The 21,050-nt window shown below is 41.1% G+C and overlaps 3 protein-coding genes and 1 long non-coding RNA gene across 5 annotated transcripts in view; 3 read left to right on the top strand and 1 right to left on the bottom strand.

The window, feature by feature from the left end:
- Positions 1 to 20,954, bottom strand: part of LOC6037243 (probable cyclin-dependent serine/threonine-protein kinase DDB_G0292550) — a 173,437-nt gene extending 152,483 nt beyond the window's left edge. Inside the window, exon 1 of the mRNA XM_038258236.1 lies at positions 20,650 to 20,954. The gene's annotated coding sequence lies outside the window, so the exon portion shown is untranslated. The remainder of the gene's footprint in view (positions 1 to 20,649) is intronic.
- On the top strand, positions 68 to 4,348 carry LOC6037238 (centrosomal protein of 131 kDa). The gene is made up of 7 exons (XM_038258232.1): positions 68 to 213; positions 304 to 2,161; positions 2,217 to 2,484; positions 2,542 to 3,406; positions 3,462 to 3,673; positions 3,734 to 4,027; positions 4,090 to 4,348. Exons 1-7 carry the CDS (start codon positions 187 to 189, stop codon positions 4,220 to 4,222), a joined length of 3,657 nt encoding a protein of 1,218 aa, XP_038114160.1. The 5' UTR covers positions 68 to 186; the 3' UTR covers positions 4,223 to 4,348.
- Positions 10,073 to 17,696, top strand: LOC6037237 (ATP synthase subunit b). 2 transcript variants are annotated; one of them, XM_038258256.1, is made up of 5 exons: positions 10,073 to 10,543; positions 11,147 to 11,158; positions 15,694 to 16,059; positions 16,520 to 16,605; positions 16,674 to 17,696. In XM_038258256.1, exons 1-5 carry the CDS (start codon positions 10,525 to 10,527, stop codon positions 16,758 to 16,760), a joined length of 570 nt encoding a protein of 189 aa, XP_038114184.1. In that variant the 5' UTR covers positions 10,073 to 10,524; the 3' UTR covers positions 16,761 to 17,696. The 2 variants fall into 2 exon arrangements, with proteins under 2 accessions (XP_038114184.1, XP_001847166.1); XM_001847114.2 differs by lacking the exon at positions 11,147 to 11,158.
- On the top strand, positions 11,165 to 15,281 carry LOC119768007. The gene is made up of 2 exons (XR_005277848.1): positions 11,165 to 14,101; positions 14,341 to 15,281. It is a non-coding gene; the product is annotated as an uncharacterized LOC119768007 (long non-coding RNA).
- Positions 20,955 to 21,050: the final 96 nt, after the last annotated feature.

Below are 21,050 nucleotides of genomic sequence, written 5' to 3'. Positions count from 1 at the left end.
CCCTTCGATACCACGGAAACGCCTCGACGTTTGGCTTGCTAAAACAGAAAAGTTTCGGTGACCCGATGGCGCGCTGTTTACATCGGCGAAGCCCGCGCTCTTTGCGTTAATTTGCTATTTTTCAGTGAAAATTGCCCGCAAAATGGCTTAAATCATGCGGAGGTGTGAGATTGCGAGTTCGCCACTATGGAACTGAGTCTGTACGGATCGCAGGTTGGTGGTTTAGTTGATAAAATTCGATTTGAAACTTGGTTCTGGGATTTTGAATTGGGAAAACCCTCTTCGGTTTGTTTGTCCACACAGATTAACCTGGCAACGCGCGAACGAACGACCCCCACCAGCAGCTACCAGCACCTGGCCGGCGTAGGAGTAGGAGGACCGCAGCAGCACCACCGACCAGGGTCGGCCTTCAACAGCAGTCGTCCGCTTTCCGCGCAGATACGGCGACCCTTGTCCGCGGACAGTCAAATTCAGCGCAAATCTTCGCTCGGTGCCGGAAGTGGCAGCTCGACGTCCGGGTATTTGTCCAAGCGGAGCACATCTTCGTCCAGTTTGCTCAAGTCGCTGCTCGCGGAACCTATTTCACGCTACTGGGGCTCGAAGACACTGACGGCGGCGCCCCGGACAAATGTGACTTCCACCAAGTCGAAGCAGATGTCCAAGGTGAAGAGTAAGAAACGTAGTACGGTGGCAAAGAAGAAAGTTGTTGATTGTAGTTCAGAGGAAGACAGCAGCATGGACGAGGATACGCAAGAGTCGAACAACGAAACGGAACTGGAGAACATCTGGTCCGGTGGGGATGGTATGAAGAACGTAGTGGGGAAGGTGGAGAAGAAGCCACCGTTGCCGAGAGGTGTCATGAGGAAGATAGCACCAAGGAAGACCAGTACGGTAAATGCGACTGAGGTTGGTAAGATAGACAAGAAGCTTGATCTGCCTGGAAGAGTGTCGTTCAGCTCGAACGATCCGTACGAGATAGACTACAGTGACTACGAAGACAACGAGTTTACGATGGCTAAGCAAGAACTGCTCAGAGGGGAAGGTGTGTACGACGCGCGAAAGTTCCAGGAACCATTGCCAGCAGAACCACCGAAACCTCGGTTCAACCTGGTAAAGTTCGAGGAAGAACTGACAAGCTCCGGATACGAAACCAAAGAAGACAAATCGGAAAAGTTTGTCAAATTTGATGCGACGCCGGACTTGTTCAGCGACGAAACGGACTCCAACAAGATCATCGAAGAGTACAAAAAAGAGATTGAGGACATCAATCGACGCAGAGATATGGAACTAAAGTTGGTACAGTCCGAAAATGGTAAGAAATACGACCCAAAAACGTACACCACGGTCGAAGTAACGGAAACGTACGTTGAAGAGACCTACCACATAGCTGCAGCGAGTTGCACAAGCGCTACCGACGACACTGACAACGAGGTTGAGAAGCCACGAGCAAGTAGCTCGAAGAAGGATGTCATCAACGAATACTACGAATGTATCAACGAAATCGTCAACTCGCAAGGAGACAAAAAGACGAAGCGAGATTCAAAGGAAGACGTGCTGATGCTCAACTTGAACAACGAATCAAAGCCAACACCCGCGGAGAAGAACTTCCAGATGGCCAAGCCAGCCGTCAAGGCGAGTGGCTCGCTTGACAAGAACAAGCTGGACAGCAACGCAAGTCAAGTTATCAAAAACTACTTCAAAGTGAAGGATCAGAACTTTAACGAACTTAAATCGAACAAGTCAAGCCAAAAGAACAACATCCTAATGTCAAAAAAGAACGGTAAAGCGCTGGAGAAGCCCAAATCGGCAGATGCGCACAAGTCAATTCTAAGAAACTCCAAGAAGAACAATGCATCAAGCAGCAAGTTTGCGGGACAGCTGTGCCGCGAAGAGAGCAACATCTCCGAATTCCAGATGGAGAAGGTGGTCAGCTGGATGTCCTGCAACGAGGACACCTTTCCGAAGCCGTACGAAAGCGATCCGACGATGCTCGGGGGGATCGACAAGAGCCGCCGACTGCCGACTCCTACGGACATGAACAAAACGGACGACGAGTCCAACTACGGAACATTCGAAGCGGTGCGAAGGGAAACCGCTGGAAGCGAACAGACCAACTACGATGACGAATCGCTGGCGAGCGAGGTCGTTAAGCCGAAATCGGGTAAGTATCAAGCGAACGCCAAACTGATTGAGGTTACGGTAAATTCCACTTGCAGCACACTTCCAAAGCCTGAAGAACGAGGTCGAGTACCGGCTGAGCAACATTTTGGACGCGCGCGATTCGCCGGACAGCTCGGGCCAGTTTCAGCACGATGAGCAGCAGCAGGGCGACAAGGACAAGGTGAAGGATCTTTTCTCCTATCTCGACCAGGTCGAGATGAAGAGCGAGAAGACGTTCAAGCTGTCGACGGCCGTTCCCTCCGAGTCGGACCGATCGGAGATGGAGTTTGCCGCCGAGCCGGACTACATTGAGACGGTGCCCAAGTGAGAGAGGGGTGAGTTAGTCGAGAAAAAGTTGTTGAACTGTGGATTTCGTTTCAGGATGAACGACCTGTTGGAGCTTCCGATGCACCAGCTAGCAAGGCGAGTCATCAAGTTGTCCCTGCGAGCCAACGAGCTGAACAACGCGATGCACTTGTCCAAGGATCATCTGTCGAACCTGAAAGCCGACAAGATGAAAGCACTACGAGCGGAAAAGGCAGCGTTTGCGAACAAGATGAAAGAACAGAAGAAGCACTACGAAGATATCATCGGGCGACATCAGGAGTTTATCGACCAGCTGATCAAGGACAAGTCCGGACTGTGCGACAAGGTAACGCAGCTGACGCGACGGATAGAGTCGCAGAACCAGAGCTGGGAGCATCGACTGAAGACGGAGCTGGAGAAGTCGAAAGATACCGCGCTGGCAGCGGAGAAGATTCGACGGGAGAAGTGGGTTCGGGAAAATACAAAGAAAATTAAGGAACTGACGGTCAAGGGACTAGAGCTGGAGATCAACAAAATGACTGCAACGCATCAGAAGGAACTCGCAGAGCTGAAGCGGCAGCACAAAGACGAAATGGTGGGAGCCGTGGCGGAGCTGAAGCTGCAGTACGAGCAAAAGGAAGCGGACATCAGGCAAAGCTTGCTGAAGGAACGGGAAGCATTCATCGAGAAGGAACGGCAAGCACTGCTGGAGCGCTTTGACAAGCAAGTCGGTGAGGAGCGGACGATTTTTGAGCAGCAAAGACACCACCTGCTGAACGAGTTTGAGATCGAGAAGGAACGCAACTTGAAGGAGCTGAAGAACCGGAATCAGTACTTTGAGACGCAGTTACAGGAGCTGAAGGGTGACAGCACGAAGAATCTGGAGTTTGCACGGAAGGAGTACGTGCAGATGCTGAAAGATCGAGAGAACAAGCACAAGGTGAGTTGGAGAAAGGGAAAATATGAGAAATGTTTATGAAACGTTACAATTTTAGGAGGAGCTAGCCAAGCTGCAGAATCAGATGGAGTCCGACTTTTCGATCTGGAAAAAGAAGCATGAAGAGATGGCCAAGCTGGCGATGGAAGAACGCGAAAACACGGTGCGGCAGCAGCTGCGTCAAGAACGAGATCAGCAAATCGATCGAATCGTAGCAAAGGTCGACGCGGAAACTCAAAAGTACCAGCTGGACTTTGATGCCAAAATGGGGTTTGTTGCTAGAAGTTGTCAAATTGCGGTTATGTCATTAAAGAAACCCTTCCGTTTCAGTCGTCTCAAGGAGAAACATCAGGTGGAGATGCGCGAGATGGAAGCGACGGAAGCGCTGCTCAAGCAGAAGCACCAGGACGCCCGCGTGAAGCTGGCGGAGACGGAAGCGACGGTGCAGAACATGAAATCGACGGCCAAGCAGCTGGAGCTGCAGCTGAGCCACTCGAAGAAGATGTGCGAGGATTTGCTGCGCGAGAAGGAAATCATGAAGGAGGAAGCCCGGAAAGAGGTGCAGAAGGATCTGGCGAGCATGCAGAAGGATCGGGAGAGAGAAATCGAGCGGATTTACTGCAGGTAGGGTGGGCTGACAGCTGTCATATTTGGATACCTTCAAAAATGAGTTTTTTTCTCAACAGGGTTCAACAAGCAATCGACAAAAAAGATGCAACCATTGGGAATCTGCAGAAGGAGTTGGCGGCCCTTAAGGAGCGATGCCTTAAGCAGGATGCGATCATTCGACAGCAAAGAATTGACTATTGTATAAAATAGAGGAAAAGTAGCAAAAACAGTGCGACGATTGTCGTAGCGACCGAGCCGAAATTTATACATTTTTTGAACATTTTTTATACAAAAAGGTAGTAGGAATAAACGATTTACAACCGATTCTTTACCACAGTTGAACATTCTCTACGTTTTCCCAAATTACTACTAACAGAAAAGGTTACCAAAAATACCGGAAAATCTGAATCGGAAAAATGAAAAAAAATATAAAATCCAATTTGCAATCAATAAGAACTTTTGAAAAATAAAAGTTATAACCATTTTCGGGGTTAAAGAAAGAAAAAATAACAATGTTTAAATCTGGAGCAATATTCGAAATGGTCGGATAAGCACTTTGACAGAGTGATAGGCTAATTCATAACTTTAAGGTAACTTTGTGACAAAACTCGAAGTGTAAACAATAGCAGGCCTCCCGTGTTGTCAAAACAGTTTCAGCTGTCAAAATGTTGATGCGCTCTTTTCAAATGTTGCTCGAAAATTACCTTTTTAAACAAACAAAATTATTTTAATTAAACGATCTATAATTTTTCTAACAAAAAAAATATTTCCCAAAAAAATCCTATTCCTAAGGGAACAAACTCCAAAATATTTGACAATTTTTTTTTACAAATGGAAATCTTACCCAAAAAATTTCAGAAAATGTCCTAAGATTTCATCTAGGAAGCATTGAATATTCTATATAACGTCCTTTTGAAATGTTGGTCTTGACTCCATAATTTTCAAAGTATATTTTTTTCGAAAGGATCAGAAAATTTTACAAATTTTATCAACATTGAAAATTACACCTCCAAAATATCAAAAATACCCATTTTCTTTATAAATTCTTATACAGAAGTCAAATTTGTTGAGAATGGAAGAAATCTTTGAAAATATTGATCCGATTCTCAACTTTTTCTGGATTTTTGCGAAACATTATTCTAAGAGATAATTAGAGTCCCTGATCACAAATCCAGGGTTTTTTAAAATAACTAGTAAGAACCATTTCAATCTTCGAACATGCTTTTCTGATATTTCCTATTTTCTATGAAAATGTAGAACAAGCGAAAATTCCTACGTGAAGGTTCTAAGTTCTTTTTTTATAAGTTTTCGTGGAGTTTCATCAAAGATGATGCGACTAAAATTTATTTTCAAAGAAAATATATCAATTTATATTCAAAAACGTCTGCCTAATTTAGTTAACCCTTGAGTGTCCATATCTGGAGTTTTTTTTTTTTTTTTTTTTGAGAGGGTCCAATAAACCAAATTTTCAATTTTTGCTTTTTGGGTGTTTTTAGAACCGCCTTGAGTCAGGGGTATTCAAAAACATCCAAAAAGCAAAAAATGAAATTTTGGTTTATAGGACCTTTTCAAAAAAAACCTCCAGAAATGTTGCTTGAGAACTCCGGATAATCCAATCATGGTTTTTTTTCGTTTTTGTATTTTTCTCCTTTTTAACAGAAAATTCGAGGTCTGCTACTTTATTTTAGTGAAATTTGAGTGATTGATTGTCTTAATATTCCATCACCGCCATTTTGGCCGCCATCTTAGATTTGAGGTTTCAAACAGCACTTTTAGGCTCATTTTTAACCCCTTCCCGCCCAGAGCAAAATCGATATTTTTTACGTTTTTCACCATAACTCGTAATTGGATCGACCAAATTGGATGAAATTTTAATGGTTATAAGCTAACAATCTATATAAACTAACGCAGGTTGAATCAGGTTGAAAAAATGCATGGTTGCAGAGAAATTTAGTTTTGAAGACAAAAATTAGTGGTGCTCTGGAGTAACCATGGGCGTTAGAGGGTTAAGCTCAATGACCCAGAACAAAACCCGGTTCGATTATCCGAAATGATTTTTTACCGGGAACATCTAAATTTGTATGGATGAATCAATCATGGAATACAGCTAATAATTGAACAATTTCAATAAAATAAAATGGTAAAATTTTTGTTGCGAAAAGCTATAAAACTACTCAGCCACCTTCGATTAACACTCAAACGCTCGGGTAGTCATTTGACCCTTATTTTTTTTCTTAAAAATCTCATAACTTTTGGTAGAATTGACCAAATTAGATGCTTCCGGTTGCAAAAGATCCAGATTTGTCTATATTTTGAACTGTCAGATGGGGGACAAATATGGTCCACTTTTACCGGAGATATTCCGGATTCCATTGGGGTACCTCGGCCCTCTTATTTGGGGTTTTGGTCAATAGAACAAAAACCATTGCACAGAACAATACCGGAAATGATGCAAAACTTCAAGGCATAATTCTAATACATCATCTAGCAAAAATAATGTACATGGTAAAGTCCTACGGGGCACCGGAACCGGTTTCATTTGGGCACCAATCGACATCAGCTCAGTAAACCGTTTCCGGTTGGAACCTGTTTCGGTGACCGAAGGTCTTGGCCATGCCATGTATCTATGCAGGATGATGTATTAGAATGATGCCTTGGCGTTTTGCATCATTTCCGGCATTGTTCTGTGCAATGGTTTTTTTTTTGACCAAAACCCCAAATAGGAGGGCCGAGGTACCCCAACGGAATCCGGAATATCTCCGGTAAAAGTGGACCATATTTGTCCCCCATCTGACAGTTCAAAATATAGACAAATCTGGATCTTTTGCAACTGGAAGCATCTGATTTGATCAATTCTACCAAAAGTTATGAGATTTTTAAGAAAAAAGGTGCAGGTGGTTATGTTACACATGACCAGTATGACAAAGAACTTTGCAAGATGATTGTTGAAATTTTCGATAAGAATGTCCGGTCCAAATTTCCCCATGATTCCCTTATAATTACATAAGACAACTCTTTTGTGAATAGTTTTAAGACATAATATCAACGTCCTATCGAACTAAGGGGACGGAAATTGCAAATGGAGCTGCAATAGAAATCAAGGTGAAATCAATCGACTTTCCCTCACCACTCGAAAGTTATCAAGATGCGGAAATGTTTTTGCAAGGCTGTTGCAAGCAATTGGCGGCAGCAAAGTAAATTTCAACAGCAAACATTGAAACTGCCCTTTCAAGGGCTCTAATTGAATTTGAAATAGTTATTCTATATTTCCAGAAACAGAATTTCGCCGCGGCACAATAAAAAGGCAATCGCAGTAATCGATTTATTACTTCCTGCGTAAAATAAGCAATTTATTTTAACTGCGTAACTTCAGATAATGGTCAGATGCAAGTGCAGTATCAAAAACCATAAAGTTTGATACCCATATTGCCCTAACTGAGGGGACATTTGCCGAACCATATGTCCCCTCATCGGAACATCCGCGGGGCCTCCGGCCACTCCGGATTGTTGCCAATACTTCCGAAATTTCAAATTTCATGTCCAGTATCAAAAACCATGAAGTTTGATACCCATATTGCCTCAACTCTTATGGTTCGGGAAATGTCCCCCCACCGGAACATCCCCGGGGCCTCCGGATTGTGGTCACTACTGCTGAAATGTCAAATTTTATGTCCAGTATCAAAAACCATAAAGTTTGATACCAAGCATATTGCCCTAACTCTTATGGTTCGGCAAATGTCCCCTCATCGGAACATCTGCGGGGCCTCCGGCCACTCCGGATTGTGGCCAATACTTCCGAAATTTCAAATTTCATGTCTAGTATCAAAAACTATAAAGTTTGATAGCCATATTGCCCCAACTCTTTTGGTTCGGGAAATGTCCCCCTTCGGAACATCCGCGGGGCCTCCGGCCACTCCGGATTGCGGTCACGACTGCCGAAATGTTAAATTTCATGTCCAGTATCAAAAACCATAAACTTTATCGCAACCACAACCAACTTGACCCAAAGGGAACTGGTTCTCGATCAACACGGAGACCCCTTCTTGATGCCGTTAACCGAAGCCTTCCGGGATCAGCAGCTTGACCACATCGGTCCCTAACGTTCTTCTTTGATGGCCTGCAGCGACAATCCGTCCCGTTCCTGCGACGGCCCGAGCCATTTCGGCGACCTCTCCACGTCGTTGACCGGGGGAAATTTCTGCTGTCCCTTCTGATTCTGCAACTGCCACTCGATGTTGACTCCTCGGCTGTCAGAAAATTATGAGCTTGAGTGGAGATGATTTTAGATACATCAATCTCACGTCTCTCGGAGAGGATGATCGGGAAAGGTTTGTTCAACCAATCAGCGTGAAGGAAAAGGAGGGGAAGTCTGCGAAGAGGGGAAATCGCCACGTAACGATTTCGCTTCGCAAAAAATTGGGTTCCGATCTTTTTATTCATTCTCTTTACACATACTACACACCATCTAGAGCACCAAACAGTGCGTTGCAAGTGTATTTGTAGCAAGAAAGCGCCATCGACTGTGGATTTGCTCGTGTGTGTGTGTGTGTGTGTGTGTGTGTGTGTGTGTGTGTGTGTGTGTGTGTGTGTGTGTGTGTGTGTGTGTATAGTAAACCACACTAAAATTGTGTTCGCGGAACCACACTAATATCGAAAATCGATTTTCCCCAAGATCGATCGGATGAGCAAACTCGTGAAGGGTAGTTGCACGGCAGAAACCAGGCGCACACAAATGAAGCTCCCAGCCCGCGTTTGTGTGTATGCGTTGATAATTTGGTGCTCTTTCAAGCCCCAAACACTCGATTTCCCTTCCGCACACACAAACACTCACTACCGTACCCAACCAGATTTTTAAAGAATACTCTTTCGTGTGAATTGGCCCTGAAAAGGGCCATTTTAACGTCCTATGACGATGATAAAGCATGCGATGATGACACTCCAAGTTGCCGGCAATTTTCCCTCCCGCGCCTGCTCTGCCTCTCTTTCCAATTTTTCAATTCTCTCCTTCCTCTCGGCGGCTCTGCTGTGCTGCTGCTGCTTCTCGATCCTCCTCGTGCAAAGCTTCGGACTCGTTTGAGCTTCAACCGGCGGCACGGCGCTCTTTTATAACCTCGCTTGGCTGTGACGGCTCGACGCTTTCGAAGCAGTGGCAGAGAGCAAAATTTGCTAAGTGCTAGATACTTGAATCTGATTAATGTGTTCGGGAAAGGTTGCGCTCAACCAATCAGCGACCGGGATTTTCCCGGTCTGAATTTTTTCATCTTAACTTTTGAGTACTTTAACAAAGTTTTATCAACTTTGTGAGGTAGTCTACTTGCAATTTAAGACTTCCCTTTCGTTTGGTGGATAAAGCATGCAGATTGCTTGAATTGGGTGGAAGATATAAGCGTTTAAACGATTACACAAATCGTTACACTTTCGCTTCGCGAAATTTTGGATTGACACCCGTAGACAGTGCCCTTAGGACAAAGTTCTTTGTCAAAAAAATAGGGGTCAAATGACTACCCGAGCGTTTAGAAGTTGTTACCGTCAGCATGCTTCGATTGCAACGCATGCTTCGATGTACGCGCGCGCGTTTTTCCAGATTCAGAATCGATGAACGACGGGTAATCACGAATGAACTTCTCACTTTATTACTCGCGAGCGAGAGAAGCGATGAACGGGTGAACCTCATTTGGGAGTAACGATACGTTGTGATTTTTCATTGGTCACAGCGAGTGTGTTGAGAGAACGAAACTGTGGCAGATAAAATTTTCATGAAAATTTGGGACTTATGTTTGAAAAGGGTGTATCGTCAAGAAAATAAAATAATATTTATTTTTTAAGTGGAATAACTTTCTAAAAGTTTACTATACTAAAAATTTTCAAATTTTGCGAAAATTTCATTTTTACTACTACATTAGGGTTTGCAATGGATAGCCGAGTTTCCCACGAAAATGCGCAATTTTCTCTCCCGCTCTCCGGCATCGTTTTTTTTTGTACACATGTTTCAACAATGTAGTCTCTCAGCGCCTACTCTGCCCCTTTTTCAGTCAGTCCCCGTGGGGTGAGAATCGGCATACAGATCCAGCTGTTCGTCAGGCAGTAGTAGGCGAGTTTCGAGCCGGACCCCAACATCGCCGAGTGTTCTCACGTATAGTATTGCGCGTTGAGTTGCAAAGTGTCGTCGTCGGAAGAGCACGTTTCAGGGTGGCGGACGAAGTGTCGCAGAGCGTGTGTATTGAGGAAGTGAGGGAACAAGGCGCGAGTCAGGTTTTGTTGAGGTGAGATCATTCCACTCTCCGCAGTGGGCAAGTCAGTAGTGGTTCAGAAGTACCGCAATCTAGTAGTCCTGGTTCGGTCGTGTCGGTTTTTTTTCGTCGTCTCCCTGGAATCCAAGCAAGCCGCGAAGAAGCAGAAGTGTTAGGTCATCGGTGCCACTGGTCAGACATCCGGCGCCTCCTTCGATCGATTCTACCAGAGTGAGAGAGCCCGCAGAGAAAGTGACCAACATTGCGACAAACGGCTGAGTAATGTTCAGTGGATTCACAGGTACGTACGGGACTGGTGGCACTTTTTTAAGGTCCAAGTGAAGGAATTTTAAACTTTTTTTTCCTGATTTGCACATATTGATTTTTACACCCTTTTCAAAGCGATTTTTATTGGATTCCGATTACGCCTCACGTTTTTTTCCAGTTTTAAATTACGCATCAGTTTTCACTGCCAGCCGTTACGTTTATAATTTTAGAATCAAGTGGATTTTTAGTTCGCTCTAGTGATCCGCATTTTTATGTTTCAATCAAAAACCGAAAACCAGTTCAATGTTATCGGTTTCGAGCGCCGCTCTGAAGAAAAAAAAAACGCAGTCGTAAAATTTGAAGTTTTTTTTTTTTTTTATTTTTTCAAGTAAATTATTCATCACGCTTCGCCTAGCTGAAGCTCCTTCAGCTCGTTGAGGCGTTTCGCGTGATGGCATCTACAAAAACACACATTCGAACAATTCTTAGCTTATTTTTTCCTGCTTCCATTCATTTGTTGGCGATGACCTCGCGGTTCAAATATTTGTCATTCTGGGCGGTAATTTGCTCAATTTAACGACGAGTCCGTCTAATTCCTTTGTCTTCTACTCTTTTTGCTCACATTATTTCCCAAAAGGAGGTGCAACATGTAAGTATTCTCCAAATAAGAAAAAATAACAAGGAAGAAGGTGTTTTACTAGCGTGAAAGAATCGTCAAATCGGCACATTCCAATCAGACGGCGATCGATCGATAGTGGCAATCTAGTTGGCACTGCAGTGCGTTCAGTTTACGACCTAATCCGCTCTAGAGTTTCAAATTAGTTTCAAGTGCGGTGGCGCTCGATTGACACATCGAAGCAACCGCAGAACTGGAAAATCGTCTTTGCGGGGCTTGTTTACAAAGAGACGATCAGATTTGATTTGATTGGATTTGGAATTCGATCGAAGGTTGCTTCGATCCATATTTTTATCTTTTTCAAATGATTCATTTGAAAAGATAGATCGTTTTAGTTGCATTAAAACAAGTTATGTATTTAAAAAAAGCGAAGGAAAATAAAAAAAAGTTTTACAACCAAAAAGTATTCTTAAAGGTTCATTGTCGAAAAAGTTCACCCAATAAATTGTCGATTATATTAAAATCGAAACCTGAGATCTTTGACATATCGAGCCTGTGCCTTTACAGTATCGGCCACCATGGTTTCATTAGAGATCCTTAATAGGGAGACTGGTCGTAGTGAATTTGACGTACCCAAAACAGACACGAGTTTGACGTCTCCAAACGAGCATTTGCCTTTACGCCCAGCAAAACTTATCAGTGTTGCCAAGCTCAAAACATAAGTTGCCAGATCGATTTAGCCAGCTTAGACCATTCTCCCTGTTTAGGGTCTCTAGGTTTCATGGGTATGAAATGGTCATTTGCCAATAAATGTTCAGTTTTATTGAACGGATGAACACAAATTTGTGTTGGTGTGCGCTAGGGAGAATTATTCTCTCGCGATGAGCACTTTTGAGTTATTCTCTCGGCAAACAAATTTTCGAAAATCATTTTGTTGATATAAGTTACAAGTTAATATTGATTTTGAAATGTATTCAGGGCGGCCAGGCAAAAATAGGTTTATTTCACATATTTTCAGGTCTACACTTCTTGATTTATCTTATTGAACTTATTTTCAAGTTCAAGTTTTGAAAACACTGTACATTTAAATATAATTTTATACAAAAAGTGTTTATAGTACCGAAAGCCTGGATCCGTAGTCTTCGTTTCAAAAGATTGAGCTTCAAATTATTTTTGCGAAAAACTCGAAACATGAGTTTTTTAATATTATTATTATTCTAATATTTCTAATATTATGTGATTAAGTCTAAGTTGAAACAAGACGGAATATCAAAGTTGTTAATAAAACATGTCTTGACCACAGCTTTACATATAATTGAAAGTTATTTTCATTTTCGTGATTGTGTATGACAAAAAATCTCTTACCTTAAAAATGAAGATTTTCAGAAACAAAAAAAAACACTTTTTCGTGCTTAGCACGTAGCTTGGTAACTCGAACTATTTTTAATAATTTTGCATTAACATAAACTGAATTAAAGATATATTTAAAAACTTTTAAGAATTTATGTTTCAAAACCCTCTCCAGCCAAACCTCGATCTAAAAATTCACCCAAAATCCATTTTTCTACCAATTTTTGATCTTTAAAAGTATAAGAACAAAATTGAGGTGGACAAAAACATCGAGCAACATAAACTCTTCAATGAAGGGTAAAAAATTAAACGCGTCAGTGCAATAAGAAAAGCTGCCGTATCGTAATTAAAATGACATAATGATAAGTTGAAAAACATTTCCCAGCAAGCACTTTGCAATCTAAATGAAAACCTAATTTCTTTTTTCCACCGAATCACCCAAGTAATTTTTCACGAGAAAATTCCATTACCAGAGCTGTCATTTTCGCTCTCACGCCAATGCGGTCCAATCTTGATCCAAGTAGCCACTCCTTAACCTCTCCGCTGACCGAAGCCGATTTTTCCAGACAGTTGGCCATGACCTTCGGCCCCCCTCTTAGGATGACATCATCGCGACGACCACTATCAGACCCGGTGTGCACGTGGCCGTAATCACCCCAGAGTGGTTCGTCCTTTGTTCAAGTTTTGCTCCATTTTTCACTGCAATCGCAGTTATTAACAATGTTTGCCGTACTATTGACAGTTGGTGCATTCCCGTAGTCAATGTAGGGCACGTTATGGAATGTGTTTAATGACGAGCGGGCGATAGACATCTTAATTTCGAATCAGCGGAACTCATCGTAGTAGCCCGCGAGCGAGACTTAGTCTTTTCCACGCACACTTGTACAACTTAGTAGGCGCCGCGCACGTTCTTACACGGTTTTCAGATTTGTATGAAAATGAAAGATGAAAAAAATATCAAGCCTGGTTAATGCCAAACGGTCATTAGTGACGCGTTTTTTCGCTCGCCAACGGCCATCATTTTCCATCAATCTTTTTTATCTTTGCAATTTAGAACAAGTTAAATTTAACAACATTTTTTGAAATAAAAAAACATTTATCAACTTAAAAAATAAACTAAATTTTTTATTCGTTACTAGATTTAATGAAAATTAAGCAAAAAAAAAGGTACGTTGAGGGTTAATTACCCTCTTCTATGTGTATAAAAATGTTACATCTGTGAGGGTGCAATATTACAACGATTTGATCGCAAGATTGTGTGCCCACTGCTGAATTAAATTCCCACGAGATTTGAGAAGCAAACCTAGCAGAAAAACACGTTACTTTGTATTGATTAAATCACTTGTGCTCACAAACAAACGTGATTTGAACAGCACTAATTCTAGAAAAGTTAAGCAAACGATTATTTACTTTGATCTAAATATAGATTTCTGCAAATCCAAGTAACCTGCGCTCAACAGCTCAAAATACATGCAACGTTCTTGCCAGCCTCCTTCGATCAATACACGCGCGTTCAAAAGTTTGAGATTTTTCCACTTCAAAATCTCTCACCAAGTGAGGATTCTCGCGCAATGTTTTTTCTTCCATTTTTGTGTCGCATTTTGTTTATTTCATTCTTTTTGTGTTGTACACTCAACCCCCGGTGGTTGGTCACTTTTTCGTTTGACACTTTTTTAGTTTGTACCCCGTTGGTTGGTCAAAGTCAAACTAAAAAGTGACGAATTGTCACTTTTTACATGGCGCTCATACACACTATCTAAACAAACGTTCAGTAGTGTGTGTGAACTCCGTGTAAAAGGGGTGTCAAACTAAAAAGTGACCCCGTTCGTTTGACAACAGTTGGTGTCAAACCATCGGGGTTTGAGTGTAAATACATCCAGCGATTGGCTTGCTGACCTTGATGACTGTTTCTGGGGTTCTGAATAGAATACACCTCATCGAGATGACATCATCGAACCTTGTTTCTGTGTGTTATGACAAGAATGCTGATCATCAGCGTTCTGGCCGCGTGTCGGTGTGCTTTTGACAGTGCTTGTGATGACGATGATGTTAGTGATGATAATGATGATTACGCGAATCTCTCTGCATCTGTGTCTGCTCAAGCAAGAACTGAATATTGAATACTAATTTCGTCACTCGAGTGACGCGTTGTGCTAAACGTTTTAATCACTTCACAATCACGATTTTAAATGAACGAATTTTGGAAACAAATAAACAATATCGTCTGAGAATTTATCACACTAATGATTGCTAGTGAGCACACAGGAATTTCCCTAAATGACAGCTTTAGATGATAATTGGTTCTGAATTTGTATCAATTTACAAACTGAGCATCCATTTTGTCGGCCATCTTATCTTGGCAGCAAACCAAAACAGCAAAAAAATCGATTGCTCTTTCAGATTATCATTTGCAAATCAGCTGAAAACCACAGCAATTTTTGCCAACAAGTCGCTCGTCAACAAAAACGGACGGAATAATATAAACATTCTCACATCATCGTTCAAATGGTGGTGAGAATATTTTTTCTGGTGATGACCACCCGCATCGCATGCCAACAATATATACACAGAAAAAGACAGTTGACCTTCCGATTCTCGATGCGTTGAACTTAAATTACCATCATCGGGGTGTCGTACCCCTTTCGAGGGCCAAATGAGTTAATCAGATCAAGAGTGTCAAGCTGTCGAGTAATTGTCTGGAGAAGCATAATTTGATTAAAATATTGTTTTAATTGGATTGATGTTCATGAGAGATTTGCCTTGATGTAAACTGATTCTTTCATAATAAATTCTTTTTTAAGAACAAGGGGCTAGACATTTAAAAGATTTTTTAAGATTTGAATGTATATTTGAATTTTGAATAAAGTCCATACAAGTTTAAAATATTCGAAAATATATACAGTACAGGTCGATTATCAAAAATTTCAATTATTCTATTAAATTCACCAAAAAAATTCAATATTTCATCGCCATTTGGGCGCCATCTTAGATTTCAAAAAAATCAAATTGTTCGCTCGATTGAGCTGTATTTCTGTACATGTCAAAACTATCAAAACTAAACTATTGTATGGTCGGGTGTCAAATTTGTATGGAGACTTGTATGGTTTTTTGGTCAAAAGAAAAGGCCGCACAAAGAATCCTCCAAAACGCTCCAAATCGCAGCCATTTTGAATCAACTGTCAGGCGAATCTAACCGAAATTTTCCTCCCCTTCCCCAGCCTCCTTGAAGAGCCTCGGCAGCAAGGCCGAGGGCCTCTTCGACAAGAAGAAGAAGGAAGCCCAGGACCTGGCCAACGAGAAGGTCCAGACGGCGCAGAGTTTGGCCGAGGAGCAGGCCAAAAAGACGCAGGACGCGTTCAACGCAACCAAGCAGGATGCGGAAAACTTGGCCAGCTCGGCCAAGAGTGAGGTCGAAGCGACCAAGCAGCAGGCATCTGCGGCCGCCGAAGGAACCGCCAGCGCCGCGGGAACGTTGATGGACCACGCCAAGCAGGCCGCCGAGAATGCCGTCCAGCAGAGCGCCCAGGTCGTCGAGAAGGCCATCGAGGACCAGATGAAGGCCGCCGAGGAGAAGGTCGATGAGGGTAGGTGTTGTACACCCAAATGAGAAAAGAGTGACAGCAAATGTTATGATGCGCGTTTTGTTGCATGACAACGCTGATGCGACACTAATCCATACCAAGGAGTCACTCAGGAACTCATCAGCTGTACTGCCCACCATTGAAAAAACGGCTAATATCCACTTTTGGCAAAAACGAGATATTAGCACCAGGTGATAGAGGACGTTCCAACGCATCTTCTGGAACTTGAATTTTACTGAAATAGTGTCTAGACTTGGCTGCCGATGCGAAAAACCAAACGGCTAATATGCCACTCTTATGGGAAATTACCTTGACGGAGATTTTGTGTCAAACACTAAAACGCGTTTTTCTCGGAATACTTGATTTGGCATAATAGCCGAATTTTCAATTATGGGCAGTGTACACGTTCTTCCAAAATAATACAGATAAAGCTATTTTAACCTCTTTTTGATTTTTATTTCAGGCATGAAGACGGTCAGTAACGAGGTCGACAAGAAGATCCAGGACACCAACGCCTACGTCGATGGAAAGCGAAGCGAATTGGTGCAGGTTAGTACCATAACCATTGAAAAAAAAAACTAAAATTTAATATAAATTCAAATTTTACCTAATTTTAGACCGTCAACGACACCGCTGCCAAGGCCCAGGAATCGGCCTCCTCGACGGCCGCCGGACTGCTGGGCAAGCTGAACCTCGGAAAGTAAACTGCTGGCCGCCCATATTTTCTTTCAAAAATTTCTAATCTGAAACTCAGAGCTTTTGAACCGAAATTATATGAGAACCCTTCCTTCAGATAACAATTATCCCAACATGAAAAAATACCAACACAAAATGATATGAAAACAACTTCTTTGAGTCTCCAACGATGATATTACGTAGTAAGCGCCTATAATATATTCATAAATTATAAGAAGATAAAAAAAACAGTTCGTCCTTAGGACAGCTTCGTAACGTTAGAAAGTTTATTATCCGTAAAACAAAAAGAACACAAATTACCCAGCCCAAAAAGAAACGGGCTGTTGGATAACCATTGTTAATTCTCACACATTCTCACACAAGTTTTTAAGAAACGCATTTGCGCGCACAAAATTACACAAAAAAAAACACTTATTAAAAAATTTCCTTAGAAAAAACCTATAAAACGCTTCAATGCGAATACAAAGCAGATGGCCTTATTGAAATGCAAAAAACGCTAGTGAATTGTTGAAATTACGTGATGCTGAAGACGACATAAAATCCCAACTTACAAAGATGACCGCAAACGAATACAAAATATATACAAATATTGCGCTAACGCCTTTGCCTGGGCAAGTTTTTTCGATTATAATCACACTAGAACTACCAGCAAACACTCTTATATTGTTACAACAAGTAGTGTAGTGTGATTCTTTTTTCGTCTTTTGAAAATGTTTTTAAACAGAATATCAAACCATACAATATAAACAAATACATGAAATAAACATACTGAATGATAAATAAAATCGCGCAAAGGCGACTCACAAAAGATAAGTGAATTACAACAAACAAACAAAAAACAATTTGATGCTTTTTCGTCAATTTTTACCTTTTTTCAGTAAAATCGTAGAGGTTAGCACGCGATCTAACGAAAATGGAATATATGAATAAATGTTACCAAACTAGTTGTGAGTGTGTTTTATTCCCGATATATCTGTTTCTTTTTGAAGACTCAATCTTTATTTTTTGCAAGATAAAATTTTTAATAAACGTTTTATAGATAGATAAATTGAGGATAAAAACTGGTTTTACCCTCAATACAGACTACATTTAACAGGAATTCTTAAATGCCTAGAACCATACCAAAATTGTATATTACGGTGCCCAGAAAACAAGACCTTCTGCTCCACATGCGGAATATGTTTTTTTTTGTGTTATTATAAGCATCTGTGCAAAATTGGAGCGAAATTGGTTAAGATTAACTTATTAATATCCGGTCCTGAAGTCGGTAAAAACACGTTTTTCAAACAATAGTTACTTTCTTAAATCGCTAATATCTTTTCAGGGTCTAATTTTACAGTTTTGGTATGTTCGACAAAGTTGTAAGGGATTCATTCGATTTTTTCCCTACAAACGTTACCTTCGAGTAATTTTTCAATAAATGGGCCCAGCTGAGGGCGCCAAATTGATTAAGGGGTCGACTGACCTCGACTAACCTACAGCTCAGTCCTGGTCTTTTAATGGGTAAATGTTAGCCTATTTTAATTTAACAAAAATGGTACCCAAAAGCTAGACGCTTATCCTCCAAGCGCCCTCCTGAGGGCGGCATAACTTTTAAGGGGTTACATACATGTAGAAAATCACAATATTTCATAATTCCGAATATTTATTAAATCCTTTACAAAGATGAATTCCCATCACTCCTTAAAGTTTCATGGAGATATGTCATGATTTAAGTGAGTAGAAGACGATTTAAGTTTAAACTTTTGCCATGTGCAAAGCGGACTGTCAAATTTTGTGAGCGTTTTTCTCTGAACACAGAGTTGATTTACGGGTGCCACGATATCTTGAGATGGGATAGACCAAATTGGCCAAAATTTGATTCTCAAGATATATTCCGTGTGCATGACGAAGCCCGATTTTGAGATTTTGTTTTTTTTTTAAATACAAAAATCAAAAACTGACGAAATTTTATATGAAAAACACAAAAATGTTTTTATCTTTTTTTTAATATTTTTTTTAATCGGCCTTCGTCATGCACACGTGACCAGTTTAATGAGTTTTCACCAAAATTTTGAGCCGATTTGGTCAAAGCAGTGTTGAGATATCGAGGCACCCGTTTTTTGAAACTGCTAACTTCAAATAGCTATATCTCGGCAAATATACAACCAAATGTGTTCAAATTGATTTTATTGATAGATAAAAATGTATATTTAAATGCCCTGAAAACAGATTTAAAAAAAGTTCAAGCGTGTGTTCAAACCTCGGTTCAAACCAACCTCTGAAATTTTTGCCGATTTACATGTATGTAACCCCTTAATTACCGCGCAGCATAAATCAGCGACTTGGCATATTTGCAAAGTTCTATTTTCGGACTCTCAGCGCCCTTCTGAGGACGGTTTAGCTTTTCACAAAGACGCAGTCAATATTTTAGGAATATTTTTTTTAATTATATTGTTTTTTTTTTATTTTTTTTAACTTGTTAGTCTAACCACAGACAAACAGACGTAAATCATTGAACAAATTTAACGAAAATCCATCAATCACAAAAAAAATGGAAAAAGGTTAGCTAGTAGCTCGATCTAATGGCCAATACTAGCATTAAGCATCACTGTATATGAGAATTGGTTAGTGTGTGAGTGAACGCGGTCACTCTTGTTGTAGTGAGAGGAGGGAGATCTTGTCGAGGAAACATTCGTGTAAGCTGCAGAGGTTGATGGAAAGATGCACCAGTTTGAGGGTGGTTTGGGTATTACTGCGCTGTTTGTGAACAATGCCCACAAATTGGCCATGAGTTTAAATAATAAATTTCTTGGCGTGAGGTTAAGCTACCTTCTCGGCAAGCAACCAAATATTCATATGAGACCAGGTTGACCTTGTTGTCGACGGTCTATACCTACATCTTCAACCTTACCAGTGGCCAGTTTCTGCCATCCAGCTTTCCTGGAGACCAACATCGGCGATTCGGCGTTGAACGTGAAAAATCGGATGAAATAACAAAATCAGCTGAATGGGACGGCGTCTCGTTGTTGGAATTGCCTAAGAATCTTCCGATGTTCAGAACACCGGAATCGTTACTCGTAGCTTCCGGCATTTCTTCGTCCAGTGGCTCGTGTCGGTCTAGCAGTAGACTTCCGCAGTTCGCATCCGGCATATCTTCATCATGTAGCTCGTGTTTTGTGATAAAACTTTCAAACCAATCCGGCGTCTCTTCTTCTAACGGTTCGGCCGGGAAGGATTGAGGATTATCTAAATGCTCAACAGACCATTCAGCGGAATCCACACCCGGAGGCGGGTCCGGATCCAAAAATTCCACCGACCAATCTTCTCCAAACTGGTCCATCCTGACACTCAAGTAGCAGCAGAAAAAAAACAAAACTTTTGGCGCGCTAGCTGAAACTTTTGGCGCGCTAGCTTAAACGTCATTTGAAAGTGTGCCTTGATTGCAGCGCCATCCTATTCTGGTGGATAATCCGAGAACTAAGTTTAAATTCAAATCAGCCGTTATATTTCGGATTGATGGAATTAAAAAGAGATTTACGTCTGTTTGTCTGTGAATCAATAATCAAAAACATTAAAAATCATGGTATTTATTGTTTGTAACGTAAAATGTGTCTCAGAATGCCAGACGGCATTTAGAAATAATCTTTGAATTCCAGAATTCTTAATTGTTTAATTATTAAACAATTAAAAATTTAGGAATTCAAGGATTTTTGAATGTAGGAATAGAGCTTTTTATTATTTGCAAAATTGTTTTTTTTTTCAACTTGAATTCCACTACATAAAATTTTGACATTTATAAAAATTTAAATTTTTAGAATTTTGAAAAACATGCCGCTTTTGTAAACGGGATTTGTTTTACTGTGAGTAAATATTGCAATGTGCAAAAGCTATTCTGATCATAAAAGCGGGACTTACCGTATGGTGTTTTCTGTCTAGATTCGGTAATAACACTACTGAAGTTTGGCCTTCTTCAAATGTAGTAACCCGCCATGGGACTCGGACACGAATCGTACACACACGCGCTCTTCCTGGTGGTTGGCAGGTTCCTCTTCCTTTTCCGGCAAGCACGGGGGCCACGCTGGATTTCGATCGATCACAACAAAAGAATAGAAAATTCGGATTTGCACCAAGATTATAATTTTAGCGTTCACTTATCAAATCTTGTGAGTTTACAACTACTTTTTATCAGGTCCAGGATTTAACATCATACAGATTTAACATCATACAGTTAACTAGAACCGAATTATTTTGCTTGTAACAATAGCATTTTGGCGCGATAATGCAACGTTTGACTTTTCAACAAAAATCCCAAATTT

This window comes from Culex quinquefasciatus, chromosome 2, assembly GCF_015732765.1.
Source record: "Culex quinquefasciatus strain JHB chromosome 2, VPISU_Cqui_1.0_pri_paternal, whole genome shotgun sequence".
In the NCBI taxonomy this organism is placed as follows: domain Eukaryota; kingdom Metazoa; phylum Arthropoda; class Insecta; order Diptera; family Culicidae; genus Culex; species Culex quinquefasciatus.
The sequence above is the reverse complement of the archived record's forward strand: the minus strand, read 5'-3'. Positions and strand labels throughout refer to the sequence as shown.

Bases quoted from the DNA above. Each gene is read 5' to 3' on its own strand.
- LOC6037238 (XM_038258232.1), top strand. From the start codon at position 187: ATGGAACTGAGTCTGTACGGATCGCAG. The intron at 2,162-2,216 runs GTAAGTATCAAG...TTCCACTTGCAG, and splicing joins GGTCGTTAAGCCGAAATCGG to CACACTTCCAAAGCCTGAAG. The intron at 4,028-4,089 runs GTAGGGTGGGCT...TTTTCTCAACAG, and splicing joins ATCGAGCGGATTTACTGCAG to GGTTCAACAAGCAATCGACA.
- LOC6037237 (XM_038258256.1), top strand. The intron at 16,060-16,519 runs GTAGGTGTTGTA...TTTTTATTTCAG, and splicing joins CGAGGAGAAGGTCGATGAGG to GCATGAAGACGGTCAGTAAC. The intron at 16,606-16,673 runs GTTAGTACCATA...ACCTAATTTTAG, and splicing joins AGCGAAGCGAATTGGTGCAG to ACCGTCAACGACACCGCTGC.